This window comes from Zonotrichia leucophrys, chromosome 1A, assembly GCF_028769735.1.
Source record: "Zonotrichia leucophrys gambelii isolate GWCS_2022_RI chromosome 1A, RI_Zleu_2.0, whole genome shotgun sequence".
Lineage (NCBI taxonomy): Eukaryota > Metazoa > Chordata > Aves > Passeriformes > Passerellidae > Zonotrichia > Zonotrichia leucophrys.
The window spans coordinates 59,088,996-59,111,045 of NC_088170.1; the positions used below are offsets into that span (position 1 = coordinate 59,088,996).

The window sequence follows — 22,050 nt, forward strand, 5'->3', positions numbered from 1 at the left end:
TTTCTAAGACAGGGCAGTGCATCTCAAAAAGAAAGAGTTTGTTGGTTTTAAGTTTCATCAGCTCCCAGGTGGACCAGACAATCTGTTCCATCACGCTGGGAAGTGTTTTACAATTCACAGAATTAAAGTACAATGGGATTAATTGTTAGTAATTACTGACTGGCTTTGAGGAGTTCAGGTGAAAGTCTCCAGTGTTCATCTACATTTTGCTCATTTTAAGAAAAGGATGGTGAATTCCCAAATGAGGCAGATGCTGCAGGTTTCTGTACACGACATCCTTCACCCCCAGCTGTGAAAACAATGCTGTACCTGTCACTGCTTTTGTACCGAATTAATGAACAGTTTGAAAAACATATCACATCCTCAGGAGTTGATGGACATGTTAATAATGTCTTATTTAGTTTTTGCAGAAGCATGACCCAGTTTCATTTACACATTGGCATCGCAGTTAACTACAGTGAATTCAGCATTTAATGCAAACAGGAGCCAGTGCTGGAAGGTTTCTGTGCACTTATCTGAATGGAAAATCCCTTCTGATGTCAGATGAAACAGCACAACTGGCTAATTAATAGTTGCTTTGCAATATGTGCTGATCACTTCAGCATGCACCAGTCTTTTCAAATGGTCTGAGAAACTTTTCAGGTCAGCAAGCAGCCATGCCAACCTTGTTGCCACCACCAAGATGGCGGTGTGACTCTTCCTGCTCCCACTCCCTCCCAAATATGCCTGGGTGTCCCTGGAGCTGCAGGACACTTCTGTGATCTGATGACTATCACTACAGGAATATATTCACTTTTTTTTTTTCTCTATCAGCTCTGGCATGCAGCTGAGCAGCCATGAGGAGGAGGATGGAGCCTGCAGCCAGGGGCAGAGGCTGGTGGAGAGGAAGGCAGCTGGACCTCCTTCCCTTGGTGGTGATGAACTTTTGGATCAGCTGCTATGCAACACATATCATTAGCAGAGTACCCAAAGCACCCTATTGTGCCAGAACACAGTAATTGCTAATAGAGACTATATATTCTAATGGAGACTAAAAGTGTATATAAAAGATAAATAGATTTACAATAAATCCCTATTCTAGTTCAGTTACTAGAATGAAAATCTAATTTTGTCTCTCTCCTGTTAAGTAAAAGCTTCCCCTCTCCTCAAAGTGAAAAGAATAGTGGTTCAGACCTAAAGCCATGATGCAATGTATCAAAAATAATCAGTTTCTAAGAATTTAATATTTTTTTGTAACTTCATCTGGTGTGATTTTTCTTCTTGATCAAATATCTGAAACTTTTGGCAAAAGAGAAAGAGAAAAATTAAAGATGTCTTACTAATGTGATAAACAGAAAACCTCTGGATTATAGTTGCATTATGTGCAACTATTTTGGTTGGTCTTTCTTGGAATTTGCTGTGAGTTAAGTGATCACTGCTACGAATGCTTGCATCAAACACAGGCTGAGATATCAAACCAGTGGCATGAGTTTTATTTATGTGTACCTTGGTGAATGCTTCTTACTGCTGATCTCCAGCAGCTCAGCAGCACAGTTGCTGCAGCAGCTGAAGTTTCTCATGGCAATCACTCAACATGCACAGTCCTGCTCAGCCTGCTGATCGATGGGACACACTTCCCTGTGCTGCACAGATTCAGGGGCTGCTGCTTGCATAAGTGGGAAAGGAAAAGCCCTGAGGTGAGCAGGGTGCAGAGGAGCCTGGCATGACAACGAGAACATGGCAGTAACGAGCTGCAGCCATCAGCCCTGCCTGGATCCTGCCTGGCAGCTTCCAGCTGAGCCACTCAGCACCATGAGGGACAGCTGCCCCCTCACCCCCACCAGCACCACCATCCTCCCACCTCACCCTGACCTGCTTGCTGTACACAGACACACCCCACCCCTGTGCTTGCCAGAGGCACACCAGCCAATTTGGGATTTACAGCCACGCTGTGCAAGACATGGCAGCTGCAATTCTTGGCCTTGTCCTTCCAAGCAGGACAAGATTTGTGCTGTTCCCTATTGGCTCTCTCTTAGGTTGTTTGAACAAAACAGCACCTCCTTTCAACTTCCTCAGTTTGATCAGAGTTATTTTTAACAAATTGTTTATTTACAGTAATATACACTTTTATTGTATCTACTTCAAGAGCAGCTCCAACTATTTCTGAAATGTTGGCTGAGAAATCCTTACAGAAGATGGTGGAGGCAAATAAATAGCGCTGGTGCCTCTGCAGAGCAGGCAGGAAACTGAGGCATGGAGCAGTGAAGTGCTTTGTAAGTCACACAGAACTGGAAATAGCTTTTTGACTGCCCATTCCTCCTCCTCTAGCCTCAAGGTGAGGACTGGCTCCAGCCTCCTCTTGTTCTGCTTTTTGGGTGCTTTTGAGCAAACACAGTGTTCATTTTGAATGCAGCCAAGTGTAGTTATTTCAGCAGTGAATTACTTTTCCTTCCCTGTCTCTAACTGTATTTCTTTTGGTTGCAGAGAGCTAGACAAGCTTTCCAAAAGGCAGACTGGGCAGTGATGCTGGGGGACACTTGGTGTTTGTTCATCACAAAGTAACACAACTCTGAGGTCCCTGTGCAGCTGCCTGTGTCTGAAAGGGGGGACACAGCTGTGACAGGGGGTTAATTCTCCACTCAAGCCCATAAATCATGCATGTCAACAGGGTTTCTTAGCTCAACCAGTACGGCAATAATGCAGCCATGAGACTGAAGATCTGAGCCAGGTTCTACCCTGCGTGGGCTACTGCGAGCTCTGGGATCTGCACTGTTACACTAAGTGATATACACATGGTCAAAGATAAAAATATTCAAAATGTTCCTTTCCACATGAAAATAGGGAGTTAGTAAAAGAATAAAGGAAATGTCTGTGCAGGTGAGAGACTGTATGGTAAAGGATGGATATTCAATAGAAGATGCATTCCAAACCAGCTTCTCCTGTTAGTTGCCCTGTTGTCCATTAAGTTGCTCTGGGACAGGCTTGGATTGGATTATAGGAAATATTTCTTCATGGAAAAGGCTGTCAAGCACTGGAACAGTCTGCTCAGGGAAGTGTTTGAATCACCATTCCTGAAGCTATTTAAAAAACGTTTAGATGTGGCACTTGGAAACATTGTTAAGTGGTGGGTTTGGCAGTGCTGGCTCAATGGTTGCACTTGGTTCTAGAGGTCTCTTCCAACCTAAAGAATTCTGCTGTTCTGTGCTCCTATATAACAGCATTTCAGCAATATCCAGAGGAAAAAACACACAGGAACTGGAATGCAGAGACCAAAGCAGCAGCTCACAGCACTTTCTCTTGGCACAAGGTGCTGTGCAGACACAGCTGAGTCCTAGCCCAGGCTAGGACTGTGTCAGCTCCGGGCTGTGCTGACACACAGGGCAGCTGGGGCTGGTGGGGAGCCACGCTGCTGCAGCTGCCCCCAGGCCTGACACAGACCATGCTCCTTGGGCCAGCAGCTCCAAACCCCACCGTGGTGCCACAGTGCTGCTGCTCTTTCTTCTTCCCAAACCCAGGGAGTCATGTGCCTGGAAAAATATGCTGCTGCAGGCCAGGTTTAGATGTACCAAAGCTCTTCTAAAGCTGTCTCAGCATGTACAGCAATTGAATTAGGATGACTTTTCCATTGGGTACCAATAACTTTGCATTCTGCCCATTTTTTTCCCCATTCCTTTGAACCAGGAGTTATCTCCAGGTTGAACTCTAGGTTTACTCAGCTGGACAGAGCACAGCAAAGTTTTTGTTTCAGGAGAAAAAACCTGGCTTATTAGTTTTGTAACGAAGATTTGGTTCAAATCTTGCTCACATCTCTGTAAGGGCTGAAGGTTATTGCAGCTGCAGCAGGAATCAGGTGATGTTGGTTAATCCTGGATGCTCATTCAGCTGGGTCTGGGTTCAGACTAAAAGGTAACTGAGGCCTGGATCAGAGGCAGCACACTCCAGAGCAGTGCTGACAAGGCAGCACAGCAACAGCACATACTTTTATCCCACATTTTCCTTAACCACAACTACTGAAATGCTGCTTCTTCAAAATGCTACATTTCCTAGACCAGCTCTTCTTTATCTTTTACCCTTTAAAAGAAATTGCAGCAAAGGTTGATTGACAGGATTTGTGAATATAGCTTTTTGCTTATCTACAAACCACTTATACTGTGGGCACTGCTTGCCTATTGCTCATTAGAAACAGATAATACCTATTTTCTGGAAGCTAGAGGCTCCCCAGACATGATCCATGGTCCATTCAGTTTGTCAGATGCAGCAAACATCCCATCTTTAATCAGTATTGTAGACTGCATCTCTTGAACCTGGTAGCATAAGCCCTGGTAGCACTTGGCAGATTTGAACCATAATCTGCAGATGAGAATTGATTATTTTGTATGCACCAGCCTTCAGGAAAGTTTCTTACAGCAGCTGCTGAAATGATAGTATCTCCTAGAAGATTATCATTGGCAGAGGCAGGTTTGTTGGTTCTACTTTGTTTATCTTTGTGTGAACAAGGGAACAAATTCCCCGAAGCACAGGCTGAGATCTTATCAGCCAGGATGCAAAACGCAGTGCCAGTTCCCTGGCATGTTTTTTGAGCTGCCCCCACACCAAAGCTCTGAGTGAAAGGTACTGACCGTGCCTGTATTGCAAATATTTTAAAGCATAACTGTTAGGTAAATAGCCAATTTTTCAGTTCAATGGCTGAAGCAAGCAGTGGAAAAAATAGTTTGGGGATGAAGTGAAACAGAGTTTTTACAGTTTCTATTGAAAAATGGAGTTCCCGTGACTTCGCATTGTACTGCTTTCTTTAAAGTTAAACTGAATTTTTTCACTAAATACCTTTAGAGTTACTTAGATACTAGAATAACCTTTTTATTGGTCAGCTTTAAACAGCCTAATGTTGCATGAGTGGTGCAAGAGATCAGTGCCTGGCTTTCAGTGAGCAGCATGTGTGCTCCCTCTCCCACATGGCCAGAATTTAATGACCCAGCTCCTTTGTCAGTGCCCCATGACACCTCCACAGCAACACCCTGTTTCCCCTTAGACTCCTGCACCTTCTACCTGTGATTCTTGTCTTTCTCATGTCCTCAGATCCCTCACTAGAACTTCTGACTCCCTTCCTGCCCCAGACATTTCCAAACTCCCATGCTTCCCACATGCCCCAAATGTCTCTTACAGCCTCTTTGCTACAGGATTCATCCTCACTTTCTTACACTTTTAAGTATGTAAAAATATATATTTATATACAGACACACATGTGCAATGTGTTCCATGTACCCTACCTGCTTTATTTAGCATGGCAGATGATCCAGAAAAGGCAGGAAGGGTGGCATAGCTGACTTGAGATTTATGCTGGCTTGGTTAACCAAGTGCTATTAAGGGCTGAATCTCTTTCCTGGCATTCCCTTCGTGGAATCACATGCTAATTTCTTAAATTTGTACATTAATTTTCAAAACACTTCTGGGAGTTTTAAATTCTTATGATGTTAGAGTTTGTTAAATTTAGTTGAAATTAAACAATGGTTTTAAGGTTATTAGAGAAGGGGATTGATAAACAAGTGGGCAGATAAGCAATGTAATTGCATAAGGAAATTATTCTGATGGGGAAATTAGGAATTTTTGCTTTCAGATATCAAAATGAAATGTACTAGCATAAAAAAAAATCCAGCTAAAGCAAAGCTTAAATTCAAGAGCCATCCATTAAAAGGCTTTGCTTCCTGAAACACTACTGCTCATTGAAATTGCAGTTTGTTAAAAAAGGGTCCATTCTGGGGTTTATGTTGGTTTAAGATCTAGCTGGTGCATATCATACTGAAAGGAATCACAGTGAAATTGCTGAAACTAAAGTCAAATTTCTGAATGTATTGATTGCTGTTGCAAGAGTCCTTCTGTCAGTGGAAAATGGCAGACAAAGGAAAATCATAACCACTGGAGACTAAATTTCTTGGAAACTTGGAGAAAGAAATGCCATGTGCTAGGTCAATTCACCTGACTAATTCAAGAGAATTCCAAGTGTAGTGGGAATGCCAAGAGACTGCTGTACTCTTCAAGGCAGGCACATGCCCAGGAAAGCTGACCTTTGGCTCTCCCAAAAAGCCCTGCCGAAACTGCAGCAGCTCTCTCCTGGCATATTTACCTGGCACCCGTGTCCATCACTTGCCCAGTTTTCAAGGAAAGTCCTGTCAGGAGCACGCCATGAACACTGCTTAGAAGAGACCTCACTTTTTGGGTGCATCATATCCAATACTGACAAGCTGGTGTTCAGAGACTTGAGAGGATGCCCAGGTAAATTCCCTTCCTGGCAGTAGGCAGTAGCCAAAGGTAGCAGAACAAGGATGAAGGTATCCAAAGCTACACATGCTCTGCATTTCTCAGTCTCCCCAGCTGGAATGTTTGCTAGCACAGGGTTAAGATACATGTATTTTTTTGTTATTGCATTAGGCTACTCTCAGCTGCACAGAAAAAAACTTTTCTTACATACTTCAGCAATCAGTCATTCTCCAGATTCAGTTTGCAGTCAATTTTTGTCAAATATCTGCTGTGCTTGAGTCAATGATCCAGAAATGAAAAGTACCAACTACCTCAAACTGTCAAAGCTATCCAGTTCACAAATTCCACTCTTATAAAAAGGCACCAAACGTTAAGTGGACTGGACAAGTGATGAATTGCTGCATTCTTTTCCTGTTAAAAAAATGGAATTAGTCAATGCAGTGGGCAATAGCTAAAACAGCCCACATACACTTTTTATGTGGTATCATTCACCTCCTAAAGCAGGCTAAGAGAAGCAATATAATTTTTAACACTTTTACTGGTAATGCTTAGAAAGTAATATTAGATATACATTAAAAAATCTCTTTAACTTCTGGTTTTCATCTGCTTCAATGATTATACAATCTCTTTTTTTCTCCCCTTTAATTATGAAAGCATAAATTGAGAAAACTTCTGGTCCTGGGATTATGAAAATTGAAGATCCTAAAAAAAATTGAACATATTTGCTAAACAAATGGTGTATAAAGACATGCTCTATGAAAAGAGAGGTGAGAAAGACAGTGAAAAACAAGAATAAAGGAGAACCAAGATGGTACTGAGGCACAGCCCAGGAAATCTGACAGGAGAAGAAAAATGAATGTTTAATATTATTTTTAAAATGTCTAATTTGAAAGAAATTTACTTTCTCTCTCCAACTTTTTTGATGGAGACCTTAATTTACATCAGAAGGCAACCTAACTATAGGTCTAGACAAACAAAGGCAGCTAACTGTGATTTCAGTGCTATGCAGAGCTTTAGAGAATGTTCTGAAGAATAATGGGACAGGATGCAATGCAGCTGTAGCTGGGACAGATGGTGCTGAACCAAACTGATGGGTTTTAGGTGTAGCTCCAGAATATTAAAAATTAATCTAAATAGCCCACAGTGGGCCATGGTGGGACTGATGTCCCCTGCCACCAGGTGCTCGCCCATTTCCCTGCCGAGGGAGCTGTGCCTGTGCTGCCCGTTCCAGGGCCCCTTGAGCCTCTGTGTTCAGGGCTGTGGGAGCACTCCACAGAGGGAAATCTGGGAAGTGATTAGCACAGAAACTGAGAAGATGCTGCATCTCAGAGCATGTGTGCTCACAGCCATAGGCACAAAGCAAGGATTTGGGTGGAAAGGGAAATAATATGAAGATGCTGCTAATCCTTTCAGGAGAACCAACCGGACCCAGACTCAGACTGCTGGTTGCCTTTTTCCTGCTGGACTTCACTGCACCATGAACTTCCTTTCCTAAACTTCTCTTCCTATGTCTTCATTAAGTCAGGTCTAATTTTTAGGTCTTTGCCTAAAAATGGGCTCCCTTGCAAAGCAGAGACCCTGTGAGAGCCAGAGAACCAAGGAGTGGCCTTTGCACTTCCTCTTTGCATGCAGCTCCAGCTCCCCCAGAAGTTCCCAGGCTGTTCTTTCAAAACCAGTTTCCATAGTACAGGGAGCAGAGGTCAGTGTTAGCCTGCCTACAGAGGTTTTTGAGGCTATGTTGAGTGAGCACATACTCTTTGTATATCTGCAAGCACATTAACTGCACTAAAAGAAAGGCAATGGATGAGCTCCAGTTGGACTTAGGGAAGACGATGACACCTTGGCAAACTGTCTGAGACAGGGATCTTATATAGGAATTACTGAGAAGAATGAAATCCTATCAGTTCATGCTGTAATCTTCCATACTTAGCATTTTTATAACATTTTTATACCTGTATTTGTGTCTGAGTACAACTGCAGTGCCTCTAACCTTTGTGAGAGCTGCTTGATAGATGAGCAGACACAGGCTTGAATGTCAGCTGCTCACTAGTGTATAAATGATTGATCAGTGCATAAACCTGCTCATCTTCTGGCATCATTGTAAACATACAAATTCTAATCATTTCACAGAGCCTTTTTAGGGATTTATTTAAAGTAAACTTGTCAGTCCTCTTCAGGAAAAAAGTAGGGCTGATGGTTATAGGGGAAGATTTATTTTACTTAATAACATGTCATCTTTGTCCATGTGGGCTAAAGATTAACATCAACAGAGCAGCAGGGAACATCATACAAAACTGAGGCACACAAAGCAGGGCAGTCTTGCTCTTCAGACAGCTACTGCCTCTGCTTGGAAGTGCTGAGGCTACACAGCACTGAATAATCAGAGATTTTCAACCATCTTCTTAAATTCAACAATAGGGTTCTGCAGGCTAGCTCTGAAAGGACATAGAAATACTCTCTTAACACTGATACAAATTTTTATTCTCCCAAGCAAACTGCTCCTTAACCATTTGGAATTACTTCTTTCCATGTTGCTAAAACCAGAATTTCTATTAAGGATGCAAACACTGTTTTTGTGGCTGTTCCTGTAAGTACAACACTTTTTATTTTGCCAGCATGGCTTCTGTACTGAATTTCCAATCAACCCTTTGACAATTTTTTCTTCTCCTTAACATTTGAAACACGTTGAATGATTTCTAGCACACTTCCATTTTCTCTAGTAGACCAATATTTGTCTCTGCAGGATATATGATCTTTATTGCTTTATCAGTTTTACTTGCAAGGGGTCAGCCAGATGTTATTATCAGCTATGATAGTTCTTGAAAGAAAATATGGATGTATTTGATACACATCAAACAATAAAACACCTGAAAAATGTTGTTTTGAATTTCTGTGGTCAAGAATTAGTATAAGTAAGATTCATGAGCATTTAAAAATTGTATGAATTTCTCTTAAAAAATGACTAAAATTTAGTCTCACCCTCTACAATTTTTACTGGTTTCACAGGATGAAGCCTCTCGTCTGCAAAATCAGGTCCAAAACTGCCAGTGGAAAAAAATTGAGGATTTTGGTTCAATAATCGACTTAAGAATACAAAAAAGTAGTAAGAAGCATTTTCCATAAAATGAGTCCATTTTAGTTATGCCAGTTGAATTTGGTTTCAGAATGCGCTCTTTCTGAAGTAATCACTAAATAACAGAATTTCTGTACTCTGCAGAGATTCCAGATGCATCAATTTTAGCAGGCATTTACATAATACTGCTATTTTTCTCAACCCTTATCTGATGTGCTCTCATCTTTCACGTATATTGTTATGGTAGAAATGTAAAAGTACTACTAAATTATTGCCTCTCTGCTCAGGAAGCGAGAATATTTCTTCCTTTACGTGCCATTAGCAATGCTGGTGGATTTCCTCAGTATTTTAAGATGATTGTCCACCTGTTAGACCCTACAGAGGGCACTCAGGGTCCCCATCTGTACCAGACACTGAGGAGCATCCACACTGCAAAGATCTGCCTTTATTGACTGACATCTCCAAAGGCAGACAGAAGTTACAAAACCCTTGGAAGAGTAGGAGAGCAAAGCAAAATTACAGGAGACACAAAGTGTCCTGACCCTGTTAGTTCTGAGAACTGGGTTTGTGTCCGAATTCAGCACAGATGCAGAAAAGAGAGAAGGTGGCTGCTGTTCTGCTGTGCATCTTTGCATCTCCTAGGAAGAGGGAGATAGATCTACAGCCTCCAGATTTCCTCCAGGTTGCTGGTGCCAGTGGCAGTGTCCATTTCCTCTCTCAGCTGCTGCAGTGAAGAGGCCCAAGGAACTCTTCATGTGTGTTGCTAAATTTGCAAAAATTTATTTAGCAAAAAATAATGTTTTTTTCTCATTCTATAAGCATGGTCTGACACAGAAACACATCAAGGAGTAAGAAACCAGCCCCAAACAGACAGAGCAGGGGAAATGCCAGCTGAGCACAATCCAGAGCTGTGCTGCAGACAGAGGGGCTGCACCAGAGGAAAGGCTGGGCAGGAGCAGAGGGGCTGGAACTCCTCTGGGCACAGCAGAGTCAGAACCACTCCTGGAGCATCCAGCTCTGATTCCACATTTTACAGAGTGCTGATAAACTGGAGGGGGCTCAGGACATCCTGCAGCCTGTGTGATACTGGGGGTGGTTGAAATATCCATGCTGATCCTTTCAGCCTCTGTCACACACTAAGTCATACAAGGAACAGTGAGTGAGGTTTGTTTTCAGTGTGCACAAGGTAGAGAGGAACAATACATGCAGTGATTAGGAGAGAATAAATAGGGAACATCAGAAAGAAGGAACTGAGGAAAATAGCATATAGGAACCAGAGTAATAGTCTGTGTTGTGTCAAATGCTGTTACCTGGAAGGGTGCAAGTGCTAGGAGATGGAAGAACATTTTAAGATGAATAGCTGTGTGCAATGATGTCCTCATGCCAGCTCATTATCATCCAGAAAATTTTTGGATTTACAAAACTAGGGTGAAAGTGGTTTGTGAAATCAAATCTACTGTGGTGGTGTAAATACATTAATCAAGCAGGATTGCATCTAAACATCTCTTTTCAGTTCTACCATGTCTGTTGAGTATATTTCATGGTAAATGCTCTTGAAGTAGGTGCACAGAAATATTTCTGACAATTGGAATGCTTGCATGTCAAATGTCTGAAAGATTAAACATAATAACATGGACCACAGGATATGAACAAAATAATGAATTTATTTTAAAAACGTAAATTAGGAAAAAAATAACATCCACATATAAGAGATAGGAAAAAACTTTGTTAAAATGTCTTTGTATTGTAATTTCACTTATAAAACTTGTGTATCTTTCTAGTAAATGAAGCCAGGACTACCTACAGCAATCTTAGTGCAATATTTCTCATAAATATCCCGTCTCTGTTTCCTCTTCCACTGCTCTTTTCTGGTATTCTATCAAGCAAAACTGTACAGAGCTATCAAAGTCAACAGACGGAGACCTTGGAAGTCAAGAGCACAACTCTAATTTTCAGTTGCAGCAAGCTCAGGCTAAGCAGGGTCATACTGGAGCCAAGGAACTAAAATCTGTGTATGCCCTAGTGTGGGCCTGTCCCAGGGCCAGGGACGCACCCAGGGTCAGTGGGAACAGCAAACTGGAGTTCACCAAGCTTGTCATTCAGGAGAAGATGAGGGACTCAACAGCAACTCCAGATCAACTCTGTAAGTGGTCCAGAAAGAACACGAACAGTTTAAAGTTTCAAGACTAAAGCCAATGACTGGCTGGAAAGATCTACACTGTTAGCACCAAACAGGTCAACTTTTATTTTATACTGTGGTAATTTGTACCTGCAACAGAAAGCAGGAAGAGCCAGTTTTCTCAAATATCTCATTAGATTTGAATGTCTCCTTGAATATAATTTCAGGAAACAGGGCTGTTTGCTTTCCTTTCATTTGGATTTTTTTTGATAGCTCCTTTATTCTAAAACTACTGACAATAGCCTTTGTTTCTGTTGATGCCATGCCTAGAAAGAAGGAGGTTATCTTTAATTATTTTCAGGTGATTTGCTTGCAGATAGAAAATAATTCTGGCGTTAGGAAACTGCTGGAGAAGGATCACAACAAATTCACAGTGGAATGAGATATTGAAACTAATGACTTTTTAAATAATGGTAAAGATTTCCAAGAAAACCACTGGAACTTGCTGCAAGAAGGACCAATTATAACTCAGTGCTGCTGGCTTCCTCTGTGCATGATGACAGTACATCAGGGCTGGTAGAAACATAAGGACAGCCCAGACAGCTCCTGGAAGTGGCAGGCTGGACTGGGCAGCAGAAATGTCCTCTCAATAGCTGTTCCCAGCCATAGCCCAGATTCTTGGCACAAACCTTCATTAGTTTGTCTGCATGAACACTTTGTTGAAAAGCCTTCATGCAAGGGCAGCTGAGTCATGAGCATTCTCTGATGTTCCTCCTACAAATATGATTCTGTCAGTAAGGAAGAGGGATGGTGGAGTACCATAACTTTTGTGTGTCACTAATCCTACCTAGAATGAAATATGTGTCAGCTACTTCTCTTTTATATTTCTATATTGTGAAATATCTCTGATTTTTTTTCCAGGCTTCAAAGCACCATTTCTAATGCAGCTGGCCAGTGATGGCACAGTCAGACTTGTTTCCTTCTAGCTCAGTAAACATGATCATGCTTGTAACAGGGCATAGGCTTCCTTTTAAATTAACAACACAGCTCTGTCCAGGCTCACTATGGACTTCTCTTGACCAGGCTGGAGATTTGTTTGTAGCTTGTAGCAGCACTGTCTGAGGTCTTTATCCCCCATTCCCAGGCACCCTGCCCCTCTGCTGCAGCACAGAATTTTTCAGCTAAGCACAGAGCCTGTTCAATGGATTAAATTCCCTATACCATTTAGGAAGCATTTTTGAGGCTGTCTAAGTCTTTTTGGTGCAAACTTTCCTGTCAGACCCCATCCTTTAAGTCCATCATACCATGAGCTCATCCAATGGAAAGAGAATTTCTTTAACTGTGCTGTTGTATGAGAGTCCTTACAGAGGGTAACAGCAAGTGGGGATACATCTTCCTGTGAGACAGAACACAGTTCACTGTGTTCTTTCTTCATTAATCAGTGGGAACTAGGACTCTTTATTCATGGTCTCCAGCTTCTGTAGTTAAGTAATTAATGCATGTGTTTAGGACTAATTTTATTTTCTCATTATAGAAAGTAGAGCTGGAAAGGAACTCTTGGATCAGCTGATGTATCAATCAGTACTATTGCAAGATTGACCTTTATTTATTAAGATATTTTAATCAGCTTTTGACTTTTAGTCTTGATGTCTCATTTGCCTCCCCTTAAGAGTATCATCATTTAGCATATTGGCAAAGTAGATCCTTGACAAAATACTTTTATCATACCTTAATCTTGGAATACATATTTTAGTAATAATTTAAGCATAATTTACTTTTTCTCATTTGTCTTACATTGCTGAACCACAACATATCAACAAAGTCAGTCTCTCTCATTCTTCCCGCTTAAAAGACAGAGAAATGTGAAAATCAAATGATAGATCCAGTATGAGAAATAGGAATCAAACTCTGTTTTCTGAATAACACTCCAAGACTTTTGTCTTAGTTCCATTCAATACCAGGAGAAAAATCTAAGTAGTTTATTGCATACATATGTATGTGCTTCCCACAAGCTCATAAAACCAAAAAATAGACATTTTCAAAAGGAGAACCTTACAGCGTCTTCTAAGTTTGTGCCAAAACCCCTTAACTCCTGATCTCACTCTCCCATTTCTTCACCTCAGTTTCTATTAAAAACTCCAAAATACTTTGTCATTAGAGACCAGGGCTGAAAACCTTTTACCTAAGGAGTGAACAACTCCAAACCAAGGGGAGCAAAGATCAGTGTCTTACATGACATTCTGTAGGATGATGTAGAGGGGGGAGCCAAAAATCCCCTGGCTGGTGCTGACAGAATTCCATGCACACTGGGTAATAGAGTGCATGACACTGAGAGGCTGCTCAGGAAAGTTCTGGATGTGGCCCAATGACTGCTCAAATACTCCTTGGATGAAACTTCTTACTGTTGGCACAGATCCTACAGCAGTGCTATGAACATCCTTCATTCTGGAGTGATTTTATTCTGTTTGTTGCCAAACACAATAAAATCTCCATGTTTATCTTTGTATTTTCTATTTTTCATCATTATTTATATAGTAGAAATCACAGGAAAATGGTTGTTATTATCAAAAGAAGAAAATTTTGGGGGAAAAGTATAAACAAATCTGTTAGTTTGGCTTCTAGTTGCTGGTTTTTAGATGAAATATGTCTGGTGCTACTTGTCTGCTGTTCTTTTACTCAGAACTACTTGGAGCTCAGTGTGGAGGTGATAACTGAAGGGAAATAGGTTGTAATTGAACAAGGAAATTAACAAGTGGATCTAATTGCAGTGGTGCTATGCTAGATGAGCCACTTACAGTTGAAGCTCAAAGAGAGCATGTGAGCTCTTCACAGCTGCAGCAAAACTTTTTTCTTGGCTGGCATGGCAGGGAATCATGTTTTGAAGCTGGAAATGAGGGCCAGGAGTTCCCAGCCTGGAATTTATGATTGTAGGCTTCAATAAAGCGTCTGGTTTTGCCTTTGGAAAGGGGGATACCTTAATACTTCTTATTTTGAGGCAAGATGATAAAGCCTTTAACATAGTTCCAGGTTCCTCTGTCTATAGCAATCTATCACAGATCCCTCTCCAATGAGTTTCTTGGATATTTCCCTTCTCAAATGGGAATTCAAGTGGTTGAATTTGCTCTGAATTCATCATCACCTTAAGTGCTTTGACCAAAAAGCCACACACCAAAGCAGCAGGAGTCTGAAGTGGGTGACTCTGGACTCTTTGGATAAGAAGGAAGGGAGGGGATGAGCACCATGAAGAGAAGCACCAGTCTGAAAATGGGAAGAGACTAACAGAAATCTTGCTTTTCGTTTTTGAAAGTATTTTTATTATTGTAATGTACACCCTAACTGAAATGAAAATGAGCATACACTGACTTTTTATATATCAGGAGGAGTTGGGGGTACATAACTTTACAAAAAGGGACTATATGATTATATTGGACAGAGAACATGGGTATATTGTATTCTTTCTGCATTTGTACTCTTTCTTACTACCAGAGCTGCTGGTAATTCCTGTATGTGTTGTAGATATCTGGGAAAACTTAAATTTTGGTCTCTATATTCATACTGATGTACCTAATTTTGCACAAGTTGGCCTGAATGTTTGTGAGTGCATGCCATGGAAACTACATGCTGACAAGCAGGGTATTGCAATTTTGCAGCAGTTTGCATGTTCACTGAATCCTGAGTTATTTTCTTTTTAAAGGATGACAGCTGATGAGCATTCTGTCCTGTCATCCCTCCATGGGGCAGGTGAGCTCCTGTCACTCAGCTCCACATACAGCTTTTGCAGAAGCTTTCCTGTTGCAGCAGCGATCCATCCCATGGGTAAGCTATTCCTGTTTGGGAAAGAGGATTCTCTAGCTAAAGGTGTGCAAATCTCTGTCCAACACTACTTTTAAAAATTTTATTTATTTTACTGAAAGCTGCTTTATCACCAAGAAACAATATTCCCTTACTTGCTGTCTTTAAGCCTGTTTATTTTGCAGTGCCTGCAGCGCCTGCAGCTCAGATGTGTGGAACCAGCCTTCAACAACCTGGAGAGTAAGGAAGGTAGAAAGTGTCAACCAGCTGGAAAGTTCTGGTTCATGGTTACTTGTTTTAAGGGCTTTGACTTCACATCGCAGGAGCAGCTTGGGAAGCTGAGGGTAGAATTGTCTATATCCATATCTTATCTCTTTGTTTATATGGGAGATATGCTAGTGGTATTTGCCCAGAGCAGTAGTTTCGCATCCTGACCATTTCCAAGAGATGCATGGATACTCTGCCTGTGAACTGATGCTGATGAGTATTCTCCACTATCCCATAGTCTGAAAGGGGGCAAGGGGATGTGGTTTATGGGGTAAGTGTCAAAGCACTCGCGTATTCAGTGCACAGGGGTACAGACCATTGCCACTGCTGTGTTCTGCTGGGTCTCCTCAGGGCTGAGGCTGTGCCTGGTGGCAACACTGCAGGTGGGTAAATGCTGGGGGGCTCAGGGGCATTTAGACTTGCCCTGCTGTTGCTTAGCAAAAGCTTTTTGTGACAAGAATGTCCTTTTTAGAGGCCAAGTTGACTCCTTTTCACTTAATTGGAAAGACAGTTTAAAACGTGGTGATCATTAGGATTGATTGTGAAGGGCAGAGTGGGGCAGGTCCCTTTTTGTTGAGTTCTGGTTTGTTTTGAAGCCAATGGTGTGGTATGTTTCTGTGTTTAATCCAAGGAAATTGAGCTGCTGAATGATTTTTTCTGACGTGCTGAGGACCAAATGTTCTGGCAAGGGTTTGTGCCAGCAATGTGAGAGGTGAGGAGGCTCCAGAAGCTGTTTTTTGCTCACAAGGTGCCAAAACAGATGCATTTCTTTGATACAAGTAGTGTTGGGTACATGAGATCTATATGGTATAGACAAATCAGACATAGTGGTGATGCCAAAAGCACTTGTGGCATAGCTGTGAATGCCCTTCTGACAAATATTTTGATTTCCAAATGCAGATGAATAATATCCTTACAGGAAAGGGTCCCAGGGATAGCCCTTGAAGCTGATGTCCTCAGTTTACCTGCAGGACAGATGCACAGGTGCAATTGCAAGTGACACAGACTTTCCTTAACTCACAACATTAGTAGGCCCCATCCAGGTCTAGAATTGTATCTGGAATTCAATCTTCAAGTCCATTTATCTTTGGGCTGAGTGTGCTGACTGCAATCCAGCAAGCAGGGGCCACTGTACAGGTGTACAGATAATGGTTCTTCTGGACCAGCACTGAGACAAGCTATTTTCACACAACACTGGCTGCCAAACAGCAATCTAGTGGTGAAAAGCTCCTGATACCTCTGCTATTATTAGAAGCAGCCCACAAAATTACAAAGGTGGTAGATGAGCTGAAGGCAGAATCCTGCTCTGGGGGACAGTCAGTGAAACTAGCAGGGGATCAATTTGAAACAGATAAAAGAAAGTACTTCTTTAGCAGTCAGTAGTGAGCTTCAGGAACTTGCTGCCGTGCAGTGCTGGAGAAGCTGACAGTATCAGCAGGTTTAGAAGGGATTAGGCAGATTCAGGGACAACAGGCCCATTAAAAAGATAAGGCAGGGACTTGCCCTCTGTGGTATCTATCCCATCACGTACTCAGCTGGGATGCCAGGGGAGCACAAGGGGAAGGGGCTGCAGAAATAAGCCAGGCTTGCACACACTTACTAAAAAACATCTCCATTCCTGCAAATGTGTGATAAATTACTGGTCCAAGCCATTTTCATGTACTTAATCTAGAAATGAGTTTTATCCCCAAAGCATTGCACGAGTATTCCGTTACTGCAGCAGCCTAGATTCCCATGAGCTGACTCATGAGCTCAAAGCAGCACATTCCAGGAGGAACTGGGATTCTTCTTCAATCCAGGCTCTGATCCTCAGCCCACCAGTTCCATCATGTATGGGCAGTCCCATACACAGGTCACTGCCACCCCCAGCACTGCCCCCTTGCTGGGCACTGTGCTAACACACATGCCATATTACAGACATCCGTATTACACTGCAAAATCCTAAAGCAACCAAGTGAGCAAATCTTGCATGGGGTACAGGAAAAGATGGAGACAGTGAAAATTAAATGCTAATGAAATACTGTACAAGTGAGTAACACAATAACATCCCATCTACAGCTCTAAAAGCTAAGGATAATTCATGCATAGGGCAGAAATTACATCAAATTTGAACTTTCTCAGATTTTTGGAGGCTGAAATGCAAAACTTCCTTCGCCCCTTGCATTTATTCTTTCCCAGCAATGTAGGAAGTAAGCCAGCATGCCAACTTTTAAGCATAACATAAAAAGAAATTGAAACTGATTATTGTTTTTAAACAATTGCCCTTGAGGCCACCCAACAATAGTGTTTCTAAAGCAGTCCTACCTTTGTTTTCCAACTTGAGCTCCTCTGCTAGCAAGCTGTCTTGTCTGTTTCCAAGCACAAATGCCAGAAATGAGAGGATCAGGGCATCCAAGATTCCAATAATTGCCAGGATATATGCCCAGCGGACTGAACAAGCCCCCAGCGTGTACTTGTCTGTCTTTTCACCACACATCCGTTTTACCTCATCTGAATCCCAGCCATCAGGAAAAATCATACAACCCAGGACGAGACAGGCAGCTTGGAGAAAAGAGAAAAGGAGAACAATGGGATAATGAGACCAAGCTTTCATTTTGTTGAGAACCTACAAAGTTATCATTAATATCATATAAGTTATTTTTCATCCTGAACTCCAAAGCTAGGCTACTTGAAAAAAACAAGTCACACAATTACATGTTGTGGTAAAGTATTTAATATAAAAACCTAAGATGCAACATCAATTGCACACCTTGCTTAAAAAGCTGTTACATCCTGGATCCCTGGTCAGGTTTTGCATCAGTACAATAACATTTTCCTTGTGGGACTAATTTCTTCAATGCAATATGAAAGGACCACACAAAACCAAAAGGGAAAAAGGTTAATAACCTGGATATTCAAAGGTAACACTAGGTTACTGTCGAGTCATCAGGCAAACAACCAGTTTAAAAGAGAGGAAAAAAACTACCTATCCTTCCTGGCAATCTGCCCTTTTATCGTAACCATAAACACTGGACTTTCTCACTATCCACCCAAAGACAGAGCTTGATTCATTCCAAGTGTTGCCTCACAGAGGGAAACTCCACCCCAGTGCCTGCCTGGTCTGTCCTGAGCTCTGTGGAGCCCTTCAGGATGACGTTGCAGTCATGGGAGCTGTCCCTTCATATCTCTCATTGCGATGAGAGCAAAGCCCTGGCACTGCACACAGATCCCTAGTTCCTCCTGTTTGTCCTCCACACTGCAATCACTGGTGTACAGGACTTTATGGAAGTATTTGATCATGTCAGACTCCTAGCAGGGATGGAAAGGGATCTCCCACAGTCCTGTCTGTGATTGTGTCTCTGGCTGCTTGTGATTTGAGATGCTCTCTCTCTTAAGCCTTCTTTTGTTACTGGGATGGTTTATATAGTTCTTCCTATATCCTATGTCTGTCAAGCCTGGCTATGTCCCCATTCTCCTTCAAATCCACTTTAAAACTCTCTCAGTGAGTTCTGCTAACTCCTGACAAAAAATTCTTTGGGACAGGCGGGCCTTATTTGTTGCCAGCAGGCTTGGTGTTGTACAAACTGACCTATGACCAAAAATCTCCAAATTTTTCTGGTAATGCCTGTCTTGAAGCCAGGTAGGGTCACCTTCAAAAGGAGAGGATAGCATACAAAAATAAAATAGCATAAGAAAATTCTAAAAATAATGATTATGTTGAATGGGTTCATTCTTCAGTTTTTATTGCATCTAAGAGAATCAGAAAATCCATACGCTTTCAGTTACCTCATCAATTACCTTTAGTGACTGGGAAATACCTTTCAGTTACTCATAGTGACTTGGAAACAGGCACATTTCCATCATTAGCCCTTCTATCTTTGCATGGCTGATGAGATACAATGGATCCTAAACCTTCTTTTATAAGTCTTAATATTGTATTATATGCTCAAAATTGCAGGTGAGCGTGCTAATTGAAAAGAATGCATTGTGTGGCTTTCAGCCTTTTAAGTTTTTGTTGAGTCAGACCTCTGTTGGGAAATGACAGTTTATACACCAAGTAGCTTGTGCAGCCAACAGCTGCTGTCACTGTGGGATTGGTTTGCTGTCGTTGTGACAGGTTTCTTGTCTTTCCTGGACAAGCACAGGCACTATCACTTCACAGACCTCTAATGCCCACAAAATAAAAACAGACTTACAGTGGATCAATATGATGAAATACTGGAAGAGGGATGTGTAAAGAGAGTTCAGGAATGGTAGTTTCCTTTTGACAGCTACAAAATTGCAGTAGACAATGTCCTGAAAACATGTCTGCAGAAAATGCACCCAAGGTGTTTGACGAGTTCCCCCTGAACAGCCAATTTGTGTGAAAATAAAACAGCTTACAATACTTTCAAGGACAGTTAGGCTTAGAAACATGGAAGATTAGATAATGACCAGTCTACTCAGAACATGAAGGTTGGACAAATTGTAAATTACATATTGTCTGCCTTAACTCATTTACACAATTACATAACAGCTTTCAAAGGCCTTAGAGACAAACAGTACAATAATTTATTTTCTTGAACTGGTTACACACAGTTCCAAAAAATGGAGTTTCCCTCACATTTGTTTCCCTCATACTTGAAAAGAACTCCACTCAAACAATGCAGTAAATCTGCAAACTTCTTGTGTTCGTGAAAATATCCATATTTACCCAGCTAACTGTTGGCAAAGTTACATTTACTATATAACAGGAAATACCAAAGCAAGTTTACTTTTATTAATCATCCTCAACATGTGAAAAAGCTTAATGCTCAGTTAACGATCAATAGATGTGGAATTTTTCTGCTAATTGTGCATGAATAATTATCAAATACCAACAATTCTGTCGATTTTTTTATTATACAGCACATCAGACACATTCTTAGTACTTCCTAAAAGTAATTTAACTTTGTTCTTTTGCACATAGGTAATTAAAAAAATGGACCCTTATCTCAGGAATTCAGTGTACAGCTTCCCAGCTGTGTTCCTCAGATTTCCAATTAACTCATCTTTCCTGAATTCTGTTCCTGCATTCTTTGATATACTTGCTTAAATTTCTGGAGTCATTCTGTTGGTTGCAGTTGGACTTCTCTTGGTAATAAGACACATGGGTAAATAATGTCTGGACTAGATTCCTTTGCATAAAGACAGATATCAAGGAGGGGTTATTAGTATTTTCTCTTTTCCCTATACAGTTAAGATGCTTTCTATTAGATGACTACTTAGTCAACATCTTCAGGTGCAGGAATCATACCTTACCTGTAGAGGGTAACATAAGTAAGATTAGTCAACCTTGAGTCATTTTTTTGTTGAGGGAATATTTTGCACTGAATGCCTTTAAGAGCACAGACTTGCTCAATAAGATAAACAAGTAATGATTCTTTTATCAGCTACAAGATTGAAAAGACAGATATGAAATCCACCAACAGATCTACTTTGCATTGCTAGAAATTTTTACATTTGAATTCTGCTACAGAGGATTAGAAGGCTTTTCTCTACAAGGAAATTACTTTCAGTTTTATACAAATTTGTGAAATGGAAATAATTTTATGTAATTTCAGTGAAAATGCTAAGAGATGATTTTATAACACTGACATGGCTCCCATCTCTTTGTCCAACTTCCACTGTCTGTAATGGCAATGTTACCGAAACGGAAATGCAACAAAAGCTACCACAGTTCTACTGCTAAGTAGTAATGGTGTTTGGATTTGAAAAGTTCACTGACTTAATAAAAACTCTTAAACCATCAGTTCCTACAGACTCTTTGGTGGTACATCAGGTCAGCACCACCCTCCTGACAGACAGCCCAGCCTGGGACCCCTCTAACCAAGGGCCTTCATGATAAGCAGCAGGGGAACTGATAAATGAGTGACTCGTGTGACTGACACCATTCAGAACCATTTGGGCAGCTGTAAAACTTACAAGAATCACATCCACAGGTTTTCCCTTTGACTGCTTGAGAAAGCTCCTGGCAGGATTATTCTCTTTGTAAGGGTGGCCCTGGCTTTCCTCCATTTCTTCCTCTGCTGTGATGACAAGGTGACTCTCTTGTGTTGGAAGGGACTTTAAAGACCATTTAATTCACCCACCATGTTGGTCAGAGCCCATCCAATCCAGCCTTAAACATTTCCAGAGATGGTATCTGCAAGTTCTCTGGGCAACCTCTTCCAGTGCCTCACCACCCAAACTGTTCCTTTCTCCCACATGTTGGAGTCTGGTGGAGCTTTTAAAACTTTCAAAAAATGATTAATAAAAGTACTTTAAAATGCCTTATATGTTTGCTTTTCTTCTTAAACAGTTTTTTCTCGTGTGAACAGCTAACAGGAACTGTCACATGGTTTTCCTCTAGGGCTGTGAGTGACAAGACAAATTATTCATACTAGGAGAGAGAGCCAGGATTTTTACCTCGTGGGATGAAAGGATGCAGATACAACACTTCCAGAGATTGGAAACAGACAGTGAATTGTTGCTGGCACTGACAGACTTGTGACTCTGACCAAGCTAATATTATCACAGACTGTGCTCTGTGCATGAGCTCAAATGGTAATTAGCAAACAAGCAGTTC

At 41.4% G+C, this 22,050-nt stretch overlaps 1 protein-coding gene across 3 annotated transcripts in view; it reads right to left on the bottom strand.

Moving 5' to 3' along the window:
* The window catches only part of LHFPL3 (LHFPL tetraspan subfamily member 3), a 236,668-nt gene that overhangs the window by 58,410 nt on the left and 156,208 nt on the right, over positions 1-22,050 (bottom strand). For all 3 annotated transcript variants that reach the window (XM_064702878.1, XM_064702880.1, XM_064702879.1), the window contains exon 2: positions 17,790-18,026. In XM_064702878.1, coding sequence (XP_064558948.1) covers positions 17,790-18,026 — 237 coding nt within the window. The remainder of the gene's footprint in view (positions 1-17,789; positions 18,027-22,050) is intronic.